The 27,048-nt window shown below is 37.8% G+C and overlaps 1 protein-coding gene across 8 annotated transcripts in view; it reads right to left on the bottom strand.

Moving 5' to 3' along the window:
• Positions 1-27,048, bottom strand: part of ROBO1 (roundabout guidance receptor 1) — a 682,041-nt gene that overhangs the window by 77,842 nt on the left and 577,151 nt on the right. For all 8 annotated transcript variants that reach the window (XM_074532705.1, XM_074532691.1, XM_074532716.1 and 5 more), the window contains 3 exons: positions 9,612-9,732; positions 6,383-6,521; positions 4,941-5,068 (listed from right to left, as the gene is read on the bottom strand). In XM_074532705.1, coding sequence (XP_074388806.1) covers positions 4,941-5,068; positions 6,383-6,521; positions 9,612-9,732 — 388 coding nt within the window. The remainder of the gene's footprint in view (positions 1-4,940; positions 5,069-6,382; positions 6,522-9,611; positions 9,733-27,048) is intronic.

Genomic DNA, 27,048 nt, shown 5'->3' with positions numbered 1-27,048 from the left:
GTGTGCCTTGAAGCTACCTTGCACAAAGAGGAGGTGGAAGGAGGAGGAAATTCCAGGCCTGAAGCATGTGCCACCTTTTCAGATTAAAATTCCTTGTCAGTTGACTGTACAGCAAAATCACAGCCAGGAGTCACTTATCAGAAGTTCCACTCTCTATCTACCTTGCAGACAAGCTCTGTTAACCCTAAAATTAAAGACATCATAATCTAAAAAGGCTTGGTAATCAGAGATTGCCACTGTAAAATATGAACTGGCTGCTACAATTTCCATAGGAATTCTTCTTTTTCTCGGCCAAACAGATAACGCTGAATGTGCTTAGTGCCTTTGAATGGCAAAATTTACATTTTACAGTTCAGTCACTGCTGCAGCAGGTTTAGGTGTCGTTTTATATTGCACACTCCTCCAGAGCCACTGCTTGAATAGGGAGAGCTAAGAAGAACTCAAAAGATTCCTGTTCAAGGACAAGACTCCAATCTGCTGCTGACTGGCCAGTCACCCACAGCCAGTACTGTTATTCTCCTGAAGTCCTGAAGCCAGCTGAGCCACCTGAGCTGCTGAGTCTCACCCACACTGCCACTGCTGAGATGGTTCCTGGCCAGCTGCAGAGCAGGGCTGCCACTGGAGCCCTGCCTTACACTGGTGTGTTTCAGAGAGAACAGCTCATTGCACCAGAAATTACGGACTTATTGCAAAATTAGATGTCAGACAAGCCAAATTAAGTACTGCGAATGGGAGCAAAGCAAATGGAAGTAGGTGAAAATATGTAAAACTTTTGGTTCTTAGATGTGCTTGAGAGCATTTTCATGGTTAAATGTGGGATTTTCAGATTCTTGAAGATACCCTACTTCCATTTACATTAACGGTAAAACTAATTTTCTCTTAGTACTGAAGTATGCATTTTTGGTAATTTTCTGTGTCTTAGGAACATTGTTTTCAATGATATACGTAGTAATGAAATATATAATATTTTCTACAGTCCTGCTTTGAGGCTAAAACTAAGCAAGTCATGTAATAGAAACCTACAGACAACATGAAATGCATCTTGCATATATATCAAATACAATATAAATACAATAAATACATCCAGCTTGCTTAGTGCTAGAGCAAGAGAAAAGTCCACTGGTTCCAGTGGTGCCATTTTTTGGGCAATTTTTTCCTTTTCTGAAGTATACCAGCTACTTGGTGAAATATAAAGTGTTGGCAAAATATAATGTATTGTACTCTGGGCTGCTTCCTGGCATTATGTATTGACTGAGGTATTTATTTAATAATTAATCATCTCCTGAATGAAATGCTTCCACATGTGTTCAGCAATGTCTCTGGATGCCTTGCAGATGCAGCACACATTGCTGCAAAATGAAAACAGAGGGTAGAGAACTCTCCAATTTTAGGTGTACGGAAACAACATCAGGATTACATTTCCTTAACTATTTAATTTTCCAAGGAGACAATAAGATAACTTGACGGCTTTAGGGATGGAAATGCTTCTAAGCTGCAGGAGTAAAACTCTAAAGGAAGAGTTCAAACTTCACTACGTCAGTACAGAACTGCAAATTTGGTTTATGAATATGGCTGAAGTCACAGTAAAAATACAACATCTGTATGTAGAAAATGCTTATGGTCCCCAAAGTTAGGAGCCTGTACAGAGGAAAACAGTGACTCCAACAACCAGCATCTGCGACGCCAGTGCCATGAGCAGGAAGAACATAAAAATGGAAATTATGTTCCCTCCCCTCTCTTGTATTTTCTACAGCTAACAGTTTATTACAGAGAGAGAGAGGGAGAGCTGAACTATCAGAGCTGACAGTTCCTATTGCAGGGACACGGCCTGGGCTGGCTCCCAGCTCAGAGGCAGCGCTGGGGCTGTGCCTGCGCAGCATTCCCAAGCATTCCCAAAACAGGGAGCCCTGCAGGGCATGCATCAGGCAGGAGGCAGAGCTGAGCAGGAGGAAAGGGTCCTGTGGGATCCAGGGCAGCTCCCTGTGAGACCAGGATAGCTGCTCACCACCTCCCATCCACACCTCTGTATCTCAATTGCCCTGGTGCTGCACGCTCCACCTTTGAGTGCCCCAGATAACCCCTCCACAGGAGACAGGCACTGGGCTCAGCCATGGTGTGAGTGGAAATGATGAGTAGAGAAAAAGATAAAACCTTTCCTTAGCGCTGCCAAGCCTGAGGCCCTGAAGAGCACTGCTTGCAGCCCTGCCACGTTCCACTCCCTGCCACAGCCCCTCCGTGCAGACACTTGACTGTAGCCATGATATCTTCTGAAAAATCCCTTCCTTAGGATTTTTCCTCCTGAGAAGCTGAGAGGCCTCAGGAACAAAATGTAGACAATGATCATCTGCTGCTGTGGAATGCAACAGGTGCATCTGGGATTGGTCTCACGTGGTTGTTTCTAATTAATGGCCAATCACAGTCAGCTGGCTCGGACTCTCCGTCCAACACACAAGCATTTTTTATGATTCCTTCTTTTTCTATTCTTAGCTAGCCTTCTGATGAAATCCTTTCTTCTATTCTTTTAGTATAGTTTTAACATAATATATATAATAAAATAACAAATCAAGCCTTCTGAAACATGGAGTCAGATCCTTGTCTCTTCCCTCATCCTAAGACCCCTGTGAACACGGTCACACTTGACAGACAGACACTGTCCCTTTCCTGACATGGACACACATCTTGGGTCACACTGACAGCTCTCATGTTCCTCCTCTGGCACAGGAATACCACAGCCTGTTGCTGAGATACCGAAGAGGAAAAAACCCAAACCAAAGCTCACAAATAACCCGAACCCACTCAAACCCACGCCAAGCCCCCTCCTTGCCCTTTGCTGAATTTAACGTGCCTGCACAGTGGCAGCTGTGATGTCTGAAGCTGTGATTGGCAGTGCAGTCCTCTGTTTACAAATAGGCAACAAAAAGAACTCAATTTGGCACTGCAGAACACACATTTACTAAACTCTACAGTCAACAGATCATGTGATGATAACCAAAAGTGCAGAAAAGAGTTGCTAGTTGCATTCCTTGAATCACCCAGAAAAAAACACCATAAAAATAAAAAAAAAGCAATGAATCAACCAAAAAAATTCATAGAGCTGTGTGTCCACAGTCAGAGAAATCTTATTTTAGTACTGAAACAAGATCAGTCCACTTTTCTAGATATAGCACAGTCAAAAAGCTGACCCTTCAGGAAAAAAAACAAATGTGTTTTAACAAGGGAAGAGGAGAGGAGGGAAAAAGAGGAGAAGGCAGAAAAAGGAGGAAAAATGTGAAAAAATCTGAATGGAAAATTCATTTGCTAGAGGAGTCATTTTTTCCCTCCCATAAACTTGGTCTCTTGGATACACTAATAAATGGATTTTGATCATAATTTATTTCGTTACCAACTACAAATTGTCCCTGCACATTACAGTTTCTCACATCAATCCCTCCTATGAAGACATTAGTGCAGACAAATGGCTCAGGAGGTAATCCATTCACACTGGGAAACAAATTATCCCATAACAATATCCTCAGAGCAAAGCTGCCACACTGTAAATATCTACTGTGTAATACAAACACTTAAAAATTGGCATCTTGATGAATCAGGACTTAGGCTGTGATCTTGTTCTTTAAAAATACCAGTTTATTATCAAAAGGATCTCACTCAATTTCTAACATCTACATATTTAAGCCATTTTATATCTACTAGCATCATTAAGCTAAATGGGATTTCAAGTATGTTTTTGTTTATTATTTTGAATAGGAATATGAAAGATTAGGGCTACCAAGAGTTTCTTTCCAGAAATGTAACTGCTCAACCAGTCATTAAAACAAATTCTCTTAATAGTAACATTTTACAGTAGTAACAGTTGATTTAAGAGGTGATCTTCAGAACAAATTATTATTTAAGAAATAATTCAGTCTTTTTCCTTTGGATAAAGGAAAAGAACTTGTGTGCTTACTGCTCACAAGTTTATCCTTTATTCTCCAACACTGAGCATGAGAGCTGGTTATTTTACAAACATAAGGTATGAGTTTTGATGTATAAACATCATGGGGACGAACAAAACAGAACATCTCAAAATTCTTGGTTTTATGAGATTTTCAACGAAAGAATTCAATACTTTCCTAACAGAGGGACACCAAATGTTTCTGGTGGAAAAAAGGAGAGCAGGTTCAGGGCAAGACCTTTCCTGTTACAGTAAATGTGTCAAACTAGGGGCCTGTTACCAAATAAAATACTTTTAAGCCTATACTTCCCCAGAACTCCATAATGACTAATTCCCACTGAACAGAGAAAAGGACAGAAGGACCATCAGCGCCCAGAAAAAAGCATCAGGATGACATCATGGCCTGTCTGCAAGCCAGGAAAGGAAGAGAGGGATTATCTGAATAGTGAACATCTGGATTGTGTATATAAAGGCAGTGAAGGATTTTTATACATATTAGTTCGTTGAGTTCCACTGAATTTTTATCTTACAAAGACACAGTAGTGCTACGATACGCTTCAATAATGAAAAAGCAACAGGAATTCCAGTGGTCTGGGTTAGTGTATTAAAAGATACACAAACAGATTTATCATTCACTGCTTCTTTACTATATTTAATTGGAAAAACTTGGCAGATACTTGAACTCACAACTCTTATTTTTTGAATTAAAACAATGCAGCTTAGTAACACTGACTTTCTTCTTTCTGTGTTTCAGATATAGCGATTGCAAGTGACTTGATTTTGAACTTGAAGAACTGAAATTCAAAACATATTCAGTTCTCCATCCCAGCATTGTAAAGACTGCTTAAAAAATCTTACATGTGAAGTGTTTCCATTTCCTCAGAATACAACTCAAGACAAATTTGTATTTTCTCTATATTTTTATCTCTAGAGTTGTTGTACAAAGAAAAATCAACTTATTCTAGTACAACATTATTCAATCTCATTCTTTGCAAAGAAACATTCTTACCTTGAACTGTTAAGGTTGCTGATGCCTCAGCTTTTCCAACCATATTTTCTGCAACACAAGTGTATGATCCCATGTCTCCTGCCATAACTTTCCTGATTTTCAAGGTATGATCATCACGGATTTCGTACCTTTAAACATACATAGTAGTTAACAATGAATAACAGAACTTTGTACAATTTCTGTCAAGGGTAAAAACATGGGGGATTTGGTCTAAAAATATTCTTATTTCTGTATTTCCCACAAGGGAAAAAAAAAGTGTAGATAATTATAAATTGATAATGAAAAATAAAGTTTTAAAACCAAAATATACCCAAGTATTTGAAAACCTTATTTTGATATTATTTGCACACAATTGAAAAGCTCTACTGCAGAACATTTTAATTGTTAGAATTATTTTAACAAGTAATTATAACAATATTTATTATTCTCCATCTGAATGACAGACTTGTTAATATGGTTGAAAAGAAAATATTGTTCCAAAAAAAGATTAGAAATGCTTGAAATTCAAGATAAATCACAATTCTTTTTTTCTTTTTTTTTCCTGGAGGACCATGTGGCCTTTTACCAATTTCTTTCCTTTCATCACTTTTCTCTCTTTTATATATAATGCAGTTAATGTGTTTCTATTTATGGTAAGTAGATTTTTCTCCTAAAAATGATAGTTTTTATTAAAGCTGTAGACTACATTACCAAGAAGCTGTATTTAAAAAGTGGCTAACTTACAAATCCAACCCTGTTAAACTGTTTCTTCTTTCAGTCCACTCTCTGGAAGTTTTTTAAACTGATAATTAGGATTTCAAAGTAAATAAATGAGTATTTAATCTATCTCTATATCGATCCATCACAGGATGTGTTTATTTTTAATAGTGTGTTTTACTTTTTGGCCTGAATTACAGCAATACCAAAAAAGAAGTTCACTGGAAACCTAGCAACAAAAACATGTATAACCAAGGCAGCTTTCTACATTGCCAGACTACATTTTACATCAACTGCAATTCGAATATATACTCATTGATGTTGTAACCTCTTTTACTATTTGTTATACATTCTGCAAAACTTTTAGTAATCACAAAAGACTCTCCAGGTGAAGAATTAATCTGTATTTGATACTACTGGCTGCACTTGGTTGTTTTATATTATATTTTATATTATATCTTATTGTTTTTATATTATATTTATGTTAAATTTAGCTTATATTTATATTATATATTTTAGGTTATATTTGTCAGGTGTTGTCACAACAAAAACTTGAAAACAGGCCGTTCTTAAGTTTCAACATAACTAGTAAGTTCAACTGGAGCTCAGTGCTCATTAGAAATGTTTTATTGGATCAAGCCAGGCCTTTTGTATTCAAGACAAAGAAATTTTAGCTGTCAATCACTGAGTGGCCCCATCACACACCAAACTAGACGATATAAAAAGGGTAACTGCAAGCACTGCACCTTGCTTTGGGCAGCTCTCCGTCATCTTTCCTCCATCTCACTGTAGGGACTGGGTCTCCTCTTGCCTCACACTTAAACTCTGCACTGTCCTCCACAGTCACTGCCAAATTGCTCGGTCTCTTCACAAAAGATGGTCTCTCTGAAGGGAAGGGAAAGGAAATCGAGGGTTAATCCAGCAGATCTGTGTCCAGATTGCACAGGAACCTCTGTGAGTTTGCTCACAGGAGTCAGCAGCAGCAAGCACTTCATGCAGTAATTTCCAGCGCTGCATTTGAAAGGCAATTCTTTCTTCCACCAACACACATGGAGTAAAACAAACAAAAAACCCCAGAATGTCCTCTCTGTAGTTTTTGTTTAGATTAATTGCTGCACACCTATGCTCAGACTGTCTGGAACAAAAAGGGGACCTCAGTACAGGCTGTGTTGTTTTGGTAAACCCTGTGCATTTCAGTAAAGGTGTTGATACACTTTTCTGTTATAGGATTCAAAGCTGTAGGTTGCTGGGCCATTCATGCTTTCATAATTCCACATCAGGCTGCACTGCAGTAAGGTTTGCATCTTCCTAAGGATAAAAGTGGTTTTAATAATTTCTGGAATATTCCAGGAATGACCCATGTAGAAGAGCAGCACCAGATGACAACAGCATGTCCATAAAAGAACTGGGAAGGTTTAACAGGAGAGTGTTTGGCAGGTTCCTTTGCCTAAGGCAGATGAACTTTTTGTCTATAAACCTGTGAAAGCTCTGAGGGAGTTGAGAAGGCAGTTGCATGTTTTGACTTGTATGTACTAAAGATATAAATATCATCCCCCTGGAACTGCAACAGTCTGAGGCCATTGGCACCATCAGGAAGTGTGAATGCCCAAAAATACACCACAAATTTCTCACAGGAGCACAAAAAAAACCAGACAGAAGGATAAAGAGACAATCCCACACTCTTCATGTCTCACATTTGTGTTTGAGAAAAGCAGTTCTAAATATTACTCTGGATTTGCAGACACAGAGATTCAATATTACAAAAACTTCATGGTTCAAAGAGGAAATGTGACCTGAACAAAACCTTATTAAAAAAAAAAAATCTTCCTTTGTTCTAGAGGATGTCCAGACCAGCTGGACACTTGTGTTGTAGAAAAATTAACTTTGCTGGCAATGGTAGGAAATAATGTTAAATGAAATAGCAAGTTGATCTTGAAGCTGTCAGTTCTAGCCTGAGTTCATATACAAGAAGTGAGAAATAAAACAGAGATCTACAGACATAAATCTAGCTGTGAATTAAAAAGACACAAATATAGACAACCCCCTACCCTGGCCCCTTTCTTGTAGGTGCTGAAAAAACTGAACCGGAATGTAAGAAAGGAACATCCAGATTCAAACTCAGAGTAGGAGTAGTTTGGGGAAGAATATTTAACTTAAATACGCAGGAGAAAAAAGCCTGATCTGGTAAGACCAAGAGTGCTGCCCACAAGAGGCACATTGTTCTCCAGATCAGTTTCCTGAAGCAAGAGTAATGGACTTCCAGGAGTTTTTGTCTGCCCATTTATAACACTCTTACTGAAATGCAGAAACGGATAAGGAAAATCAACACTGATTTAAGAATCTGTCTTTGTCACGTGATTATTTGGTACATATAAGGAAAGCTTAACAAGGATCACTTTGAAACTTTCTAATATTACAGTTTCTGGCATGCAATCCTCCCTCTGATCTAAAGCAGAGACCTAGAAGCAAAAGTTCAACTTCTAAATAACCAAACCTCATAAATAGAAGATTAATGTAGAAAAATTTAATATATGAAGTCAGCATATTACTTGTGCTTTTTCACGCATACCCAAGTCTGAGTTGAAAGAATAGGGTGTTTTAAAGATTTCTAGACACAGGCTGGTAAGAAATTCAAACCTTTACTGACTCATTTGAAAACAAAACCTTGCTAGTTTCCCCAGGCTGAAAATCTGAAATATGTCTGAAAGGAACAAGCGATGAAGAAAAAGCCAGACAGAGCTCTGCCTCTCTCTCAGGGTTTTAGCAAGAGAAGTAATTTTTCAGCCTAAGTTATCAAACAGCCCAGCCCATGACTCCCTGGTTGGCAGCAGACTAGTGATGAGCTATTACATGGTACAGTTAAATAGGAACCTGGTGCCAGGACCTTACTCATGTTATTACAATTTACTTTCAAGTTTAGGTTTTGCTTGAAAGTTCTGAAACTCTGTTTGACAATAAACTTCCTCCCCTAGTGCTTCAAAAGTGTTTATACAAAACCAAAATAAACTAGTACGAGTTCCTCAGCTTCTAAAGGGTTACACACCACTTTCTTCCTGGATATTCAGTTTGAACAATTTTGAGATGGCATAAAACCTTGTTTTATTTAGGAAACACCTAAACTCTGAACAGGTCTTCTTGCCTAAGTCCTAGCTCAACAATGTAGGGAAGACAGATAAAAGTGCCAAAGAAAGACAAGACAGCTCTTAAACATGATTTTAACAAAAATAAAACCACCAACAAGCTACTAGTACTGCAGCAGCATTGTGATGGAAACCAGTGTGCTGTGAACTGGAGCTTGGATGGTCTCATCCATTTCCAAAATGCAACAGCTTTTTTTTTTTTTTTCCAGAAACAATCAAGCTATCTCAAGCCTCCTTTAATTTAAAGTAAAATGGGACATATTTTGAAGAAAAAGCACCTAAATTCTCCTATGCTAAAGGAATATTGAGACTGCAGGTGGACTTCAAGCTTCCCTTCTGATGTTGCAACAAAACATGCAATTTTCAACTAAGCTCAGCTATCTTAAATGAAAACATATTTTTTTGATCAATAGGATCACTTGAACAAGCAGATCTGTTGTAGTTTTACAACACTCAGCACATGTTCCTATAAATGGATAATTATTTCAAATACAAATTTAGAGTAATTCTGATTCTCTCCAGTAAGAAGGAAAAATTAAGCCTCTGCTTCTTAAACTTGTTAATTTTTGGTTTGCTCTTATTTCACAATACTGATCCAGTCATGGACACTGGAATTATTCTCAGTTTGAGAATTAAATACAAAAGCATCTTATAATAAGAAAAAATTGTCCCAGGTGGGCTGCAGAGCCATTGCCTTCCTTCTATTTACACAACCATGAGAAAAACAATTTCAGCACTGAAAGGGAAATGGATCAGAATAATGTTTAGAAAAAGGCTTACCAGGAAAAACAAAAGATGGACATTTTCATCAATAGAGCCTAAAAGGAATTCTTACCTAAAACAGTGAGCTCTGCAACTTCACTTTCACGTTCTCCAACCATATTTGTTCCAACACAAACGTATTTGCCAGCGTCGTTCTTTCTTGTGTATGTGATCATGAGCTTTCCTCCTCTGATCTAGGACAAATCAAGGATAACAGAAATACTTCAATATGAATTATCGATTTAATAATAATAGCTTAGAAAACATTTTGTTACAGATAATACAACAAGCCATCTCTGGTTTTCCATTTCACAAAAAAAGTGGAAAAAATTACCATTAGTCTAATTTCCTTCTCTTATGCAAAAAGCTTGTGTTTTAGTTTTATATCAGTATTTTAAAATCTCTGAGATTTGGAGACTTGTTAGTTTTTTTCTTCATTCTGTGTAATGTATTGCTGGCTGCTCACCAGCCTGTTTAATGCTTGTTAGCCAGAAGGACTACAATTCCTTCCCATGTACTGATACAATCAGGTGGAGAGTAAAAATCAGCACAAGACATAAATCTCATTTTCACATCAAGTGCTGCAATTACTTTTTCTTGAAATATGTGCACACTATCCTGCTGCTGGTTGTGCTCATTATTATTCATGAATTTTGTGTTGTTTTGGTTTTCATTTCTTAAGGAAGTGAAGGAAATTCTTTATTCTTTAGTTCTTCACCTTAAATGAAGTAAGTTTGAACGCTGATAAGCAGATGAGCGGAAGCAATTACATTCTTTGAATTCAGCTTTTGGGAGATAACAGAATTCCAATAACCCCCAAAATCAGAAAACACACTTACCTTTGTGATTCCAAATCTTATTATATTATATAAAAATATACATTAAATGCATATGAAAATAACTGATATTTTTTAAAGGATTTATTCCCCCGTTGTATTGACCAAATGGTTGAACAAGTTGCAAAGTTCACCAAAATGCAGCAAAATTTGTGTAGGCAGCTGCACATGCACCATGCTTGCTTTGATATACAAAGAAAGTTCCTTAATTACAGAAAATTCATTCTGAATTGCACATATGCTTACAAGCCCTATCACTTGGGAACACCACTGCAGTTCAAGCCATGGGTGGAAGCAGACAATAAATAAAAGCCACATATGAAGCTACATGAAAGGCTCTAATGTGGTCAGTGACAAGGAGGAGAGTGTTCTCAATATGAGGTATTTAGCTCCAGTTGCCTGCAGCTAGAAATCTATCCCTGGAAATTTGACATCTCGAGCAGTGTTGGGCTCTGATTGTCACTGTAGGATGTACAGGCACAAAGATGACAGTCAGTTATTGAGATAAATGGACACGCACGTGGAGCGTAGACAGTGTTGCATACAAATTTCATTCTGTTGCCTTTGGCACTCATTGCTTGAGAGCACAAGAGAAATGTCCTTTATCATTCAGAAAGCTGGTAATGCTGAAATTTCAGTGGAGATGTGAGGCATGAGGAATGGAAAGATAAAGGTAACCTGCAAACACACATTTTTCAAGAATCGATAAGCAGTTTCAGATTGCTGACTGCCTGAACTGGTGAGCAGGGAAAGAAGATGTAAACTATAACATAGTTATAGTCTGTCTGTATTTATTTCTGTTTTACATGTCCCTAAATCACAGAAAGCAATGATTTTCCAAATCGTGTATGCAAAGGACTAAAAAAAAAAAAAACAAACATTATTTTAATTACTTTCACTTGCATTTTGGGGTATTTGTATATCCAGATACATATGCAGAAATATACACCTTTTATGTATAGAAATACTGACCACACTGGATAGAACAAAGAAATGTATTTATACATCACAAGAATTTGTCAACTCATCTGATGATTTCAAACCCATGTAAACTAAAATCAGTGATTTTTGTGTATGTCTTCAAAGTCTAAATCCTTGTGACATTCAGTAGCATTTGTGCTCCTCTGTTATTTTATCACTCAAGAAAATCCCATTCAAATCCACCACAATATGACACAACTTCATATCTTGCACAAATTGTAACCTTAAACAAGAACAATCCTAGGAATTTCTAGTAGGAATCGCTATAAGACTCTCTTCAAAGTGTAGATGGAGAGAAGCATTAAAGAAGAAACATGAAAAACTAAAAAGTCATTGAAAGCTCCTTTTCTTGCAAGTTATTTGAGATTTAGATAAAGGAGACACAGAGGAGACATTCCCTCATAGATGTTGAGGCAGACTTCCTAAGATGTGACACGCATGCTGAAGGAGGCTGCGCTCACAACATTGAATTCTGAATTCATGTGCAAAGGGGTTTCTTTTGTTAGGTTGGTTGATTTCCTTAAAACATGAGAAGGGTTTAGAACTTTAGCTACAATGACGGTTATTCCACATGGAATTGTGATAAATTACACAGCCACAATAAAATGTCCCACCACTGAATGTGGAATTGCACGTGTCTGTAACTGGAGCAGTCACAGATGGCTGGAAGGAAGTGAACTTCCCCTTGTGGGCAACTACCAAAATTCTTCATTGCATTTTAAAAAATTAGGTACCCACCATCTCAACAAGACTGGACAATCCCTTCATTTTAATATGACATTGCAAATGAAAACTCCAGCTATGAACAATTTATGTTGGCAGTGTGCAGTATTTCTTCTCAACAGGCAATCCCAGAAATACCTACGGACCACAGACCAATGGCTTTAAGTAAAAAAGTACACAATGGAAGACATGCATGTGAAATTTGGTAGGAACACATAAAGAATCACTACTGAATTTGTCTTACTAAGTTCATATCCAGTATTTAGAGCTGTAAACAGTCAAATCATCTTTGGAGACAGTACATGAAATCTTGCAAATTACAACTATTCTTAATCTGTGTATATTTAAAAGCTAATGAAGGCATTGTAATTTGAGTGCTCTGGCTCTTCTCATATTTTTGCCCTTGTCCCAAAGTACACCAGCTGGACTTTACAGCAGCAAATGATATAATTTGCAAAAGTGACAGGCAGTGAGTGTACCATTACATCCCAAACTGCCTGAAGAGTTGTGACCATGCTGACACCAAGAGAAGTCCCTTTTTCCTAGTAAACAAATACAGAAAACAGTTGTATTCCACTGCTCTAGTAGACATGGTTGTGTCATGGGAAAAGAACAGCTCTGCTAACTGCCAAAGCTAAAAGTCTGATTCTGGAAGTAAGTGTCATGTTTCATTTATACCAAAATGAAGCCAAGGTACTTTTTGATTTTTCATGCTTCTTCAATATCTTGTTCTGTGCCTACCAGCAAATCTACCAGAGATTTACAAGTAGGATAATAAAAGAATAGCACTGAATTCTAATAAGAGAAAAAGATTGTGATCAGCATTTCACAGATGATCTTCAGCTGTCTGTAAGATGTATGAATTATTGTATATATACTAAGAAAATATATGATGGTATAGTGAGTTACAAAGACTTTTTGAAAGCTATTTTCTATGACCTGCCTGCCTGACCGTATTTTGCTCCTCATCAGTAAATTGCTCATTCAAGCAAGTCCACTTCATTTATTTCTTTAAACAATAGTTGGAGATGTTCATACAGAAAACTCTAGGCACCCACAGAGTTAACTAGGTCCAGAATTGTAAATTATGACCACCCAGCAGCAAAAAATCATATACAAATAATGAATCAACTCAGTCAGCCAATAAATCAAATCCATAAAAACTTACCCAGGGGTTCTACAACATACCACCAAGAATTCAGTATAGCTGTACACACATATATTCTTATTCTGAGACCATATTTTATATACCTATGTGTGTTGTGTATATGTGTGTAAATTTCTGCATGTATAAATCCATACCCATCTGTCTGTGTTATGAAATATTTTTATATATGTGGGTGATTCATTTACTTTTCACAGAAATGTGGTATGAAATATGAGACAGAATGAAGCCATAAGAGAAATGCTTGGGGAGTCCAAATATAAATGTGAGTGACATTTTCTTTTAACTTTCTTTCAGTTTCTAGTTTATTTCTATTTAATAAATGAAATATGCTCTGTTGCAAAATAATTTGAAAGCAAACAAATTAATAGGAAAAGCAAATTTAGACTGCAGAGTGAAATACTGACTTCTTTTTGTATAGCCAGGGTTTCTGCATATGTGATATCACAAATTTCATAAATTTTAGTCTTCTACATTACAGTGTACACAACAACCCATTTTCTTTCATTTTCTAAATTGAAAGTGGTGGGCATGTAATATTAATCTGCCAGACACTGCCTTTGCTTTAAAAGTGCCCCATCTAATTATGAATAACAGTACAACAGTCAAAGTACAAGGTGAGTCCAGGCAACTGTAATTAACAGTGCCACCAATGGTATATCCAAGTGAAATGGAGCTTTTATTTCTTAGTTAAGAAACACAGAGTTTGTTCATTTCCCTCTGTATGGTCTAGTATCCCAAAATATCCGTATCACAACTCCCCACTGCAGGAGAGGCTGTCAGTCATGGAATGTCAGCAGTAGAAGGCGGCTTTGCAGTTTGAACAAAGTTGAACAAAAAGGAGTACAAATGACTATCTATCTTAATTTCTATTTAAAAATTTGTATCTTGTTCCAAGCCTTGTGAATCCTATATATTCTTCCCTACCTATTATAGCATGTTTAAGTATCAGACACGAGACATCAAAATGTGTTTGGAGCAGGTCTTCAACAATGACAAAAGTTTGTTCTTGTTTAACTTCAAAGTTCAGACAGACGAGTCTGTCCTGCTTTCCGTTCCATTCTCTGGGACCCCAGGAAGGTACATGCTGCCTCCTCCAGATCAAACACACTAAAAATTCTATTTGAAAGTAGTCTGAAACATTCTTTCAAGTGGTCTTCCTGTGCTGTAAATCTGTCATGACAAAGTGCAAGTCAATTGTTCCCCGCTACCCCACAGACCAACAAAACAGCTTTGCAATACAGACAGGCAGCCTAAAGGAAGGTGCAAAATGCATAGGAAGATGGCTTTATGTAAAAAGAAGGTATTTAAGGTAGGCAAAATGACAATAGATTCAAGCTGCTGCTTCTGGCACCCCTGCTAATCTCATATATCAGAGGCAGAATCAGATTCAAGTCCGTTCATAAGATTCCTTTTCCCACATTTCTGGCCTCGTTATTAATGGCTGTAACTACAAGAAGGTGGATATCTACAAAGGCTTAAGGGTTATCTGTGTCCTGCACTGCTTGGTGAATTCAGAGGCAGCTGACAGTTATTCAGCCATTGGCATTATCACAAGACACCAAATATCAGAATTACTTCATGTGCTTGATGCTTCACTCAATGAGACTGTAGAAACAGCCAAGATAGACACAGAAGTCCATAAATCAAGATCAGAAAAGAAAAATCCATGTCTCAGCATATGTGATTTTCAGAAGTTTGAAACTGCAACAAGTCCAAATTAACTTTCTATAAACATTTGGCTTTTGTTAATGACAAAGGAAGATTTAATTTAGAGGAAGATTTACTTCACAATAATCCGTATTGGCTCCCATTAGTAAGAACTAAATTCTGAGCAGACAGCTATGTTTATATTGCAATATTTGAACCAGTGAAATACTTCTCTGAAATGCTTTCACAGCTACAGTATAAAACATTTTCTATGCAATTTTCTTCCTTTCTTATTCTAAACCAAGATTAAAATCTTACAACAAAAGCATGTTGCTACCATCTTCATGGTCTTAAATCTGTTCTACAAAGATCACAAAAAAAAATAAAAAAGAAGAAGCAAATACTTCATAAACTGTTTTTCATATTGTTACTTATTAAGTACAGAAAACACACTAAATTCAACTAATGGACAACACTTAGGCACATTTTATGGGTCACTAAAATTATATCTAGAACTATGAATCTTTCTTCACTATCCAAAGAAGGCCCTGCATGGGAATGATGAGTTTACAATGACAACTGTGAAATTTCTGTAAAACTGTAGATTTAACCCCATGCATAAATCTCCCCTGGATGCACTGGTGCACATATAGTTTTCACTACAATCAGTGATTGAAATCAGAAGTAAAAGTGAACTTGAACTGAACTCAATGTCTGGTATGTCTTCATTTGTCTTCCCTTAAGCAAGCCAGAGGATTTGAAGTATCAGTTACACATGAATTTTCTTTTAAGCATCACCACTACTGTGTTATTTACACACCTCCAAGGATAAAATCTCAGACCAGTCATGGTTAATTTTCTACACAAAATCTCTCAGTTTTTAATTACCTTACCTAAAGAATCACAAATGTAATAAAGAAAAATAATACTAACAAACCACAAATTTTAAAACATATAAAAAATCCTGCCTGGCAACCATAAAAGAAACTACATAACCCAAATCTGCAGAGGAATTTAGCAGCCTGTTTCTCACTGTAAAAGAAAAACCAAGGTCATTCTAAGGGGGTCTTAGAGTCACCAAGGATGAAGACAAGGCCAACCTACACCCCCAGACCTGACTGCATGTGGCAGATCACACCTGCGCCCTGCACACAGCACCAGGGCTGGAGGGAGGAGAGTGCAACCAGGAATTTCCAAAGGGGCCCAGACTCTGCTGCTGATTCCAAGGGAATTTCAGTTCTGACTGTCATTGCAGGTATTGACAATTTTGTCATGCTTTTCTAAGTCTAGAGCTAATGTTGGCAGGATGACAACATGGATTTAAGACAACTGTGTATCATGGGGTGTATTTCATCAATAGAAAATTTCCTACTTGCCCCTAAGAAAAGAGCAGCTGTGCAGAGCACAAGTTTTCAATAGCAGAGTCCTAACGTTCAATTTCAAACTTAGAAGGATGGGTAGGTAAAATTTCACCAAGACTTGTAATCTGATGAAAGACATTTCTCAGAGTGCAGATTTCTCACAGCCATTGTGCTAAAACAGAGGGTTTTTCAAGGTTCTTATGGAGGGTCTTCTAAAGGAAACTGTTCTGACAGGACTCAAGTTATCAAGATATTTGAAGTGGAAGTTTGTAGGTCTTCTACCATGAGCAAGAAAATGAAAGGCCTTCAACATGCAAAACCAAGGATCTCCTAGACTTATAAGTCCAATTGTGAAGCAGCAACAAAATCCTCACGGTCTGAGAGGAGGGAATAGAAATAAATTATTCACATTTTTCTCCTGGCTGGTCTGTGCAGCAGGTCATTATTTTCAGCCGTGGCCTCAGTCACTCCGTGACCTGGTGAGATGCAGCAGTTTTGGCTGAGACTCCCACTTGTCTGGAAGAGCAGGCACATCCCCTGTGAGCCTGGCTGCCCACTGCTGGCTCCTCACTCCAGGGATGCAAATCCCAGCTCCCGGATCCTTCCTGTGACCGCTGCACTTCCTGCACTAAATTGCCTGTGAAAGCTTTCCTCCCTGGAGCTGGCACAGCCGCTTCCCAGGGGAACAGGGATTTGCTCAGCTCCTCTGGGGCTAAACCTGAGCTCTTTATGGCACAGAACGCGCACTGAGAACCAAACTAAGCAAATAAAATTAGTCACAGGTGACTAAAGTGCAGCGGATTCTTTCGTACATTTCCAAATTTGTATTTTGACAGTTTTAACTTTTGAGATGGATTGGACTTCTCATTCAAAACATTTTCTGTAAAAACTTTATAATCAAGTTAACTCCCAAAGAAGTTTTGGCCCTGCCAACTAAACACTACAAATAAACAAGTATTTTGCAGAAGTAGCCTTAAAAAAATATAAAATGTTTTCTAACGTACCTAAAATCCTACTGATTTTCTGTCTTTTGCAATGGAAATGAGACCACACTTCAAAAGAAGGATATAAACCCATGTTAAATTTCTATTGCATTTATCTCTGAGTGAGCCTAAGTTCAGTAGAACTCTTTTATAGTAAATGCTGGACACAAAAAAGTTGTGAAAACATTAAACTTTCCCATCATTTGTCAAAAAGAGGAGCACATGCACTGCAATGCTGATTTTCCATGAACAGTTAAACACAAAAGTCATACATTATTCTGCCACATTTCACTCTTCCATCACTGTTCACTACAGCTCTCGTGACTGCAGCACATGCAAATCATAAATCACATATTTCCTTGTGTTTTTTGTGGTTTGCACACAAGCCTTGTGTTACAGGAATGAGGCAAAAACCTGCAGTCATAGGCAACCACAAGCAAATCTTGAGTGTAACTTTCATTATTTCTGAAGGACTGCTGAAAAACCACTGGGCTAGACTTTAGAGCTACAGAAATCCCTTTGCTTGGAAGATGCTAAAATTAAACTCACAAAGAACAAGGCGCAGAATGTATGCACAGAGAGGCAAAGAGCAAATCCCCCAATTTCCCCAGCTCACAGAGCAGCCCAGAATCATCATTTTTGTGCTCAACTTTAGATCTTCCAGAGAAACTCCACAGGCAGGGAATGACCTGCGCATCTTGGTCCATCCACAAACGTTCTTTGTTGCCACAGACTTAACAACACAAGGCTGATCTTGAGCAACACACAGTGAGCCAGGAGCTACTTGGAGCTTCTTTTACTCGTGAAATAAGCCAGCCCAGGTTGCAACCAAGCAGAACAAAGCATACACGGCTCCCATGCTCACATATCCATCCTTTAGCTGTGATACCCCTGCTGTTCCTGCACACTGAGAACACTCTGCCCTCTGCTTGGGCTCTTCCCACCCAGCCCTGTGCCTCTGGAGCAGCAAATCCTTATTGCCCAGGGCATAAATGGAAGTGAAAAGCCAGAGAGAAGGAAGAGAGTGAAGCCCAAAAAGCGGTGCTGGGGCTGCCCCAGCTATTCAGGCGGGCTCTGGAGCCCTGCTGGGATAATTGCTTCCTGCACAGCAGCTCCTTGCTATTCTTCCCAGATGCCACAGTGGGTTTAAACTTCTGGCACAATTCTTGATGGAGTTAAAAGGTTATTGTAAACTGCACCAATGGAAAAGGCTGAGGGGGAAATGTGGCTGCAAGGGAGGGAGAAACTGTTCTGGACACTGAAAATACTGGCTGCTCAGCTTTTCACATTTGTATGTACAAAGCAAACTAGCTGGCCAGGTTCAGTATGGAAATCAGTCTCCTGTTTGCTGATGTTTGCTGTTAATGGAACAGGCTTGTAAAAACGGCAGAGAAATTGAAATTACTCTGCACTTTATTTTCCTGGTTAATCTTGTGTCTGTGTGCACGTCTCCTTTAGAATTAGTACTTTCCTGTCATAAATGAGAAGCTTTGACAGCTTCTGTATGAGCAGTGTAAAAAGAACATAATGAATAAAAAAAGTAATCTTTACAGAAAACTAGAAGTGTTACTTGATCAGATTTCAGTTCACTTGGTACAAAGTACCTTTTTATGACAGTGACAAGAAGTTAAAAACTGGATATGCCCTTCCACAGCATACTCTTCCCCAAAACCACAGAAAAAGCCCACACTGTGTTTCCAATACATACAAATACAAATACTGAGTCTGAAGTAAACCCTTCACTTTTAAAGGCATTACTGCTTCTTTACCAGCTACTTAGCATGAAAAACAAACAAACAGACAGTTATAATTTTGCATTTAACACACATCTATCTCACGTTCTGGCTGAACTTTTCAAATGTAGATGGCAAAATTTAGGAGTCCATGGCTGCTGGAGAAGGTGTGTGGTACTCAGCATTTCTGCCTGTCAGATGGACATACAGACATGTCCAGGTAGTTGAACTTGCAATTCCACTTTCCAGACCTCATCCTGAGCGCTGACCACCAAAAGGAGCTGACTGTGGCCCCTGGCATGCAATGCACCAGGGCCACCATTGCCCATGGGGACAATTTAAAAATGGGAGCTGCCCTCCACAGAAGGTCTGAACTCACCACTCCTGAGGCACTCTCTGACTACAATCAGTGCCCCAAAAATGCAAAACATATTTAGAGGGAAAATATTTTAGAGTGGCACTTCTTTGTATTGTAAAGACGATGCAAAAAACACACACTAAAGAGTGCCAGGGAAAGTTGACCCATGTGAACAGACAAGGAAGACAATATTTAATTGTCTTGATAACATCCATGCAAACAAGAGACCTTATCAATAAGCTTCCCTAGGCTTCTTGTCTGCTTTTCTAACACAAACATTAACAGGATACATAAACAAATTACAGTATGTCACATGAGTACCCTGATGTCTGCACCAAGGTATAAGCTTACAGAAGAGTTTGTGGACAATAAAAATCATCCCTGTTTATCTCAGGAGACACAGATCCACTATTTGCACTTATTTATACCCAGAAAAGCTAAATAATTGATATTTGCCACTCTTGCAAAATGATTCTTTATGGAAGTCTCGCATTATGGTTTTCAAACACTTAATAAGCATTCAGAATTAAGGAGGAAGAATCTAAGAATTCTCAAGTATGATAAATATACAAAGAAACATTCAGTGAATCTAAGAAATCATCAAATGTGCTTTGTATTTTGCATTGTACTATTAGTGACTATCCTTCATGTGTTTGAACCAGACTTTTTCTTAGACAGCCATATTATTGACTTTGGAAGACAAAAGAAAGCAAATTTCTTCTGAAAGTGGAAGTCAATCATGGCCAGAGAAGCAATCATTCCAGAGAATGTTTGATAAAGAGTGAGAAAACATGTTGTGATAACTGTCTTCTCCTTCCCAACAGTTCCATCTGTTATTGCACGTTTGACCAAAGTGCCATAAAATCATAAACAGTTTTGTCATTTGATGAGATTCACTTTCAGTGGATTGCAATTAAATATTGCACATTTTCCAGACCTAAAGTTTGACAAGAAATGTTTGGTAAAATATAACATGAATAGTTTTACTATATATCAGAAGAATGCTTAAATATTCTTAAGTTTCTGAAAACAGGAATTCTGGACAAGCCTACTAGATTCAAAATTTTGTTCAAGATCTGGCAGGCCTAAAGCACAAATGTTGTATTACAGATATTATTATTGGCACTTGCAAGCATACATGCCAAGAACAATCTGATATGCAGGCCATTCTACGCATGGAATATTAAAATAATAAAATATTAAAATATTTGCTGTATTTAGAGTTGCCTTTAATAATGCATTAGATTTGGATCTTGGCTCATCTTGCAAAGTAATTTCATAGCAGGACTGCCTGGAAAGTTACCACAAAGGGATCCTTTAGTTTATGATTAGTTTATGAACTTTTCAACAAATGCTTAGGAGAAATTCACCTTGAGGCGGAGGACTGGGCCTGACACACTTGTAGCCCAACCAGCGACTCTGTCCCTGAGACAAAAACCAAAGCAGGAAGAGGGATTTAATGAGATGCACACTTCTGTGAGAAGCAAAAGAACCTAAGTTCATTGAATGTGTACTTGGAAGAAAGAAGGTATACATAAAGGATTCCACTGGAAAGGAATTTTTTGTGCCAAATTAGTCAGGTAGGTACACAGATATCAGAGTAGCTTCCAGTGTTTCTTTTTCTGTACAATCATGTAGTTAAATGAACAATACTTTGCCTTTTCAGAACCCTCTTTCATGAAACTCCACTTCAAACACTCCCAAAGGGAAAAACCATTGGGTCACACCTAACTGGAGTTAGCACAATTGTTATAACTATTAAAAGTTTTCAGACAAGACTAAGAGAAGGAAAATTACATACATCTAACTGAAATGAGTGATTTAAGGCTTGCTACCTATAAGAATCTGTTCAAAGCATTAATGGAGAGCACAAAAAAGGACACAGCCCTGTCCCAGTATCATCTCAACTCTCCCAGCTGAATGTAAAGTGGACAGACAGATATATATATATATATATTTGTATATCATTTGAATGCTGCAAATTGCTACCTAGGTGTAATGTTTGTAGACTTATTTTAAGGACTGCATTTTGTAGCAGGTAAGAAGCAAAGAATACAAAGGTAAAAACTAGTGTACTATGGGCTGCTCAGGGTTAAAAGTAATCTCCTCCACAAGCAGAAACAAAAAAATCCCTTCACATTCTCCGCAGCACCTGAATACATACATCATCTTTACCTTATAAAACTTGTCAACACTGGTAGTATCAATTCTACAATGAGAATTTGCAAAAGTCCTTTGAAAAAATGTTCCGAGAGAATTAATCAATTTTGCCATCTCTTGGTTTCATTATTTCATGAACACAAAAGTGGTGGCCATCAACACATCCAGAAGTAGGTGTAGCCAATCAAATGTGTTTTATCAGAGGACAATCTTGGGGAAAAAAATGAACTCTGCTAAGAGCACATTTAGAATCACAGAATTGTTAAAGTCAGAAAACATCTTCAAGATCAGGGAGTCCAACTGTTCATGTACAATATATTAAAACAATATTGTGATACAACTTGGTTAATCTATGTCAACAGGCTTCTCTTATCAAAGAACTCTTATAAAAGAGTTCTCTTCTCTTATAAAAGAGTTCTCTGGTTATCACTGCTACAGATAAGTATTTGTAGATACCATTTACTGGATTAACAAAACAAATTTTAATTATAATCAGCTTATTATCCAACATGATACCTTGCTAAGACAATTCCAAATAAATAAAGGGTCCTTAACCTGTCAGTAAGTAGAACTTATCCCACAGAACCAGTACTTAATGCTGACATTTTGCCTGTCACCACAGGCTTATTTGCACTGTGCAGCAGGTATGAACGTGTCCATTTTCAAATTTAAATAGAAAATGCTTCTTCATATTTTTGTTTGTAATCATATGGTTGCTGTTTTAATAATTGAGGAAAAGCAGAGATAAAGCTGGAAGTCTTAAAATTTCATGTCTATTTTAACACAAAACTAGGAAGAAACACGATTCACTCTCAAAAATCAACCAGACATATTCCTATGAAAAAGAAATGAGGAGCTGAGACTTCAGTTTAAGTTGTGTGCAACAGTGTGGGTTGATAAAGGCTCCAAAAGCCCAGGTGTCCCTAACATCAGAAGCTGCAATGATGTGTTAACCTTGGTGACAGGCAGAAGAGAAGGGCCAAGGGTTCAGCTGGCATCCCTGGGGGGATCCTTCAAGGTGAATCTGAGACTCATTTTCAGGGCAGCACAGCAAAACTGACACTGCACTCTGAGAAATGGACATGCTACAAAGATGAAGAACTGACTTTTTCCTGAAATTGCTATTCATAGCAGTAGAAAAAATGGTCTTTGTTGAGATGGTTAAAGTAGGGAGAACAGAGTTCACTACCACATGAGACAGTAAAAGATAACATTGTTAAAGATCACATCTCTTTTGGAATTGGAAATAATTACCACACAGGCTTGCAATTTAATTTATTCTGCTTGCTCCAGCTACTATAAATTTTGTGTATTTTAGAAGTTATTTCCCACGTCCTACTTAAAATGTTCACATTGCTAAAGTTAAGGTTTCTCCTCCCACTGAAAAACCCATTATGTCCACCTACCTTTATTAACTTCAAGAGTAACAGATAGAACAGATGACCTTTTACAACACCAAAATCAAAAAAACAGTTATCACCACCAGTCATGCAATTTCTAATATTTAAAAATGACAATGCAAAGGATACTGGCAAAACATGGGAATCTTCTTAGCAAAAAGTCTCATTAGAACAAAAACTGAGAATCAACACGCAGTATGTCCAAAAAGCTGGAATACTTTAAGTACCTTAATGACAAACAAGCCAATAAAAAGAAGTGAAGTGACAACATGAGCAACAAAAAAGTTAAGAATGTCAACTCATCTAGCACATCAAAAAGAGGCCTCTTCTCTTGCTATAAATGATACTGTATACTTCCCTGGAAAGTATTAGTCTCAGGAAATAGAATGGTAAAACTCACACTGATTTCAGTAATGCCAGAATTCCACCCTGACGGTTCAGGATGCGTGCAAAGCCTATTTTAGTGAAACATGCTAACCACGCAGATTTCCCAGGAGTTACAATCATGCAAAGTACCTGCTCTGTAGACATTTCTGAATTATTGCAAACCCTCAAGATCCTTGAATACAAGGGACAATAATCTCAAAACCACTGTAATGCTTCAGCATATAGTTAAATGGTAGAGATGCTTTCTTCATAATCACAGAAAATCTCTAAGTTATTGTACCTGGGCTAGATCCTGCAAGTGTTATAGAATCACAAACACCTGGAGTGGAGCATGGCCTGAATATGAAAGTGAGAATATGATTCTACTGTTTTGTCTACAAATAAGAGCCTATTTATGATTTAGGATGCAATAACACTTCACACTTTGCAAAGTGGCACAACACAGCTTTGTTGCAAGTGTCAGGCTGCTTTACATGTATGAATGAATTCAGGTCCACAACTGATGAAATGCTGAATAAGAAAAACTGAACAACTTCAAGGCTTGCCCAAAATCACACAGGAAGATTGCAGCAGCAATCTGCTCTGCTTAGCTGGCAGACTCTCTTCCTCAAGGCCATCTTTCATTTACTGCACAGTAATTTTCTCTGTAGGAAAATGTTTTGCAGCACAGTTCTAGAAATCACATTGCAATGACTGTACAGTCTCATGGCAAAACAGATCTTCTGTGATTGTATTCTATTCAGTGTGCAGGTCTGCCAGAGAGCACAAACACTCATTTCTGGAATACCTGCAATGCACCATGAAATTGCTTCAGTCTGGCACCTGCAGCTTCTGTGGTAACACTTTACCTTGAATAAGCAATTTTATTTTTTTTTTTCCTTCTTGATTTTAATTAGGTCTTACTCCAAGAGAAATGCTCAAACTGACCACCACTGCTCAAAGAAGTCCTAAGAGAGAAATGATTTCAAAATGAATGGGGAGAGCAAGATGTGCAGAGCTTGAAATGTGAGGTGTGCTGGAGTTTACTCTGAGCCAACATGCCAACATCTTTCCCTTTCAAAAACCTGACATTCTGAATGGCACAGACACTCTGCAATACAATGATGCAAAACTTACAGTTAAGAGATCTTGATTCATCAGCCTTTTGTTCAGGAAACCAAATATTTCATATTTCGTGAGGGAGGATAAATTACTCAAGCAGAGATATCTCTATGGCTAGTTTCAAAATTCAGTATATTCCATGTGGCAGTAGAACAAGGAAAGCTTTTTCACTTTCTCTTGCTTTTTTTTTAACAGCATTATTTTCCATGCCAAATTTTTGGGGTTTATTTACTCTCAAATTTACTCACTTTTACCCCTCTTCTCTCAGTGTAATTTATTGTCCCCTGTGCAGCCAGAACCAGGAGGCCAAGCAGAGGCAAGCAGACAACTGACAACAGCAGCAGACAGAGGCAAGAGCAAAGCTGCTGAGTGAGGAAAAACAAGATGAGTATAAATAGATCCAAGCGTAACTAACCACCCACACTTTAAACAAAGGAACAATCTCCATGTGACCATGTGTCAAAGAGATTCTTGTTAGATAATGATTGTTAAGAAGGAAAAAATAAAATCAATTAATTGCTCAGTGCAGCATGAGTCTGAGCAAGAATTATCTTACAGCTAGATTAAGACAGAAAGCAAATTTGTTTTTTTTTATTTTCCATTTTAAGGAGGACAACCTCTTGCAGGCAGACTTGGCCCTGCAAAATACTACACAGGAGTCTGGAATAACACCCTGCAATGTGTGTGTGAATCCCTCACTCCTGCACGTGGTGAATATCCGAACTTGGCAGTAAGTAATTGTGAGTATATTATTACCTGGAGAGAGAGAAGTACTCTGTTGGGTTGAGGAAACCCAAGAACTGAGAAATTATTATTTTTGAAGTGCTGTGATTTGGACTAGACTTTTCATATAACCAGAAGCATCACAGGAAACTCAGTAAGGCAAAACTATCCAAACAAAGTGAAATAAGCAAAAGTGAAGTTGACAGAACTTTCAAAAAGTAGACCAAAAAATCAAAGCAAACCAAACAAGAAGCTCTAATCACTTACAGCTGTTCAAGGCTCCAAAAACGGGCACTGTTCTTCTCTACTATTTTTATTCTACATTTTTCTTTTGATTATGAGAACATAATATGTGCAAACTCAGCACACAGATTGTTGAGGTTTTATTACACATGCTTTTAGAGTTAGTGTCATTTTTACTTTACAGAAGTAATTCCTAAAATAAGCATGATACACAATAAAGTCTCAGTTAGCAGTTATCCGATATTTAGATTTTAAGTGACAACATGTGGCTGCTGTGGTGTGCAAGCAAGTAGGAATATCAAAAATGCCAAGTACAATCAAATTTATAAGGTCCACTGGAGACTTTCAAGAACAAAAATGCACCTTTTTTTTTTTCTCTCTCCCATCCCCCAAAACGGAGATGATTTCAGTGTTTGGAAAAGAGCAAACACAGTGAGGAGCTGGGTTCCTTCACTTCACTGTACGAATTGGCCACAAATAATACATTGATTTCTGCAGGGTATCTGTATATTAAAACATGATTTACAAATGGAAATATCCCTGTATAAGAGAATAAAATAAACATAAATATAGTAAAAAAAAGAAAAAAAAAAAGGCTGACAGGTCCAGGAGGCTGCCTGAAAGAACCTTGGAAGGCAGAAAATTTGTTTTGCAGATTAGACCTGTAGGCATCCTATGTCCCATGTTCAATGGAATCTACTCTGAACACTTTTTCTGCCTGTACACAGGTTGCCCAATTCCCACTGTGAGTCCTAATGTTCAGTGCGTCAGACTCATAAAAGCCTAATTATTTCAGTATCACTTTCCCACCCATTGTTTTTGTTCCTGAGGAGGAATGAGGGAAGGCACAGCACTCACAAAGGGGCTGGGGAAAACAGCGTTTCCAGAAATGGGTGTTTGATTTAGAGGAGGATGCCCACACTCTACATTTAAGACTTCCCTGCAGCTGATGGAGGGAGGGGAAGGGAAGAATTAGCTTTCTAAGCCCAGTCTTCATCTTTATTGTCTGTAATATAAGCAAAGGCTCCTTTCCTGACTGCTTAGAAAAACTAACCAAACAAAAATGTTTCTTTTTCATTAGCAGAATAAAATGAATGAAGAAATAATTTCCCTCCCACATCCTTTTTTCATCTCTCTTATTCATCCAAAAAAACCCCAACAACGAGACTGTCAGCCAAACAAAACAAAGAATTTACTTTCTCAGCATAATAAATCACCTTTGCTCCTAACTATCCAAATCATAAAGTCCTACACACCCTGGATAGCTCAAGTAACCTAGTCTGAGATAACAACCACCTGGCTTTTTATTATTTTTTAGGGAGAAGCTTCCCAGACACCATTTCTATAATTTCACATGGTCCCAGAGGTTCAAAACTCTCAATAAGCCATTTTAACAAGAAAATCCAGATAGTCTAATATCGAGGCCTGTAAACGTCCCAAAACTCAAAGATCTAACACATACTCTATTTGCTGCAGGCATTTATTTTCTTTTACTATCTAGGTCATCAGTTCATGACTAGGGACAAAAGAAATCCGGAGAGAATTTTCACTCAATGAGAAGTTTTCAAATTCCTCTAAGTCCACAGAGTATCTGCAAAAGAGCCCCATTCTTTTTTGCTTCACTTTCACAATGGAAAGCTGAAATCAGTCTAAAATAAAGCTGACCGTAGAAAAATACACCCTTATTTCACATTAAAGAAGTACTT

The sequence above is a fragment of the Zonotrichia albicollis genome, chromosome 2 (genome assembly GCF_047830755.1).
Source record: "Zonotrichia albicollis isolate bZonAlb1 chromosome 2, bZonAlb1.hap1, whole genome shotgun sequence".
In the NCBI taxonomy this organism is placed as follows: Eukaryota; Metazoa; Chordata; class Aves; order Passeriformes; family Passerellidae; genus Zonotrichia; species Zonotrichia albicollis.
This window is presented reverse-complemented; position numbering and strand designations above follow the sequence as displayed.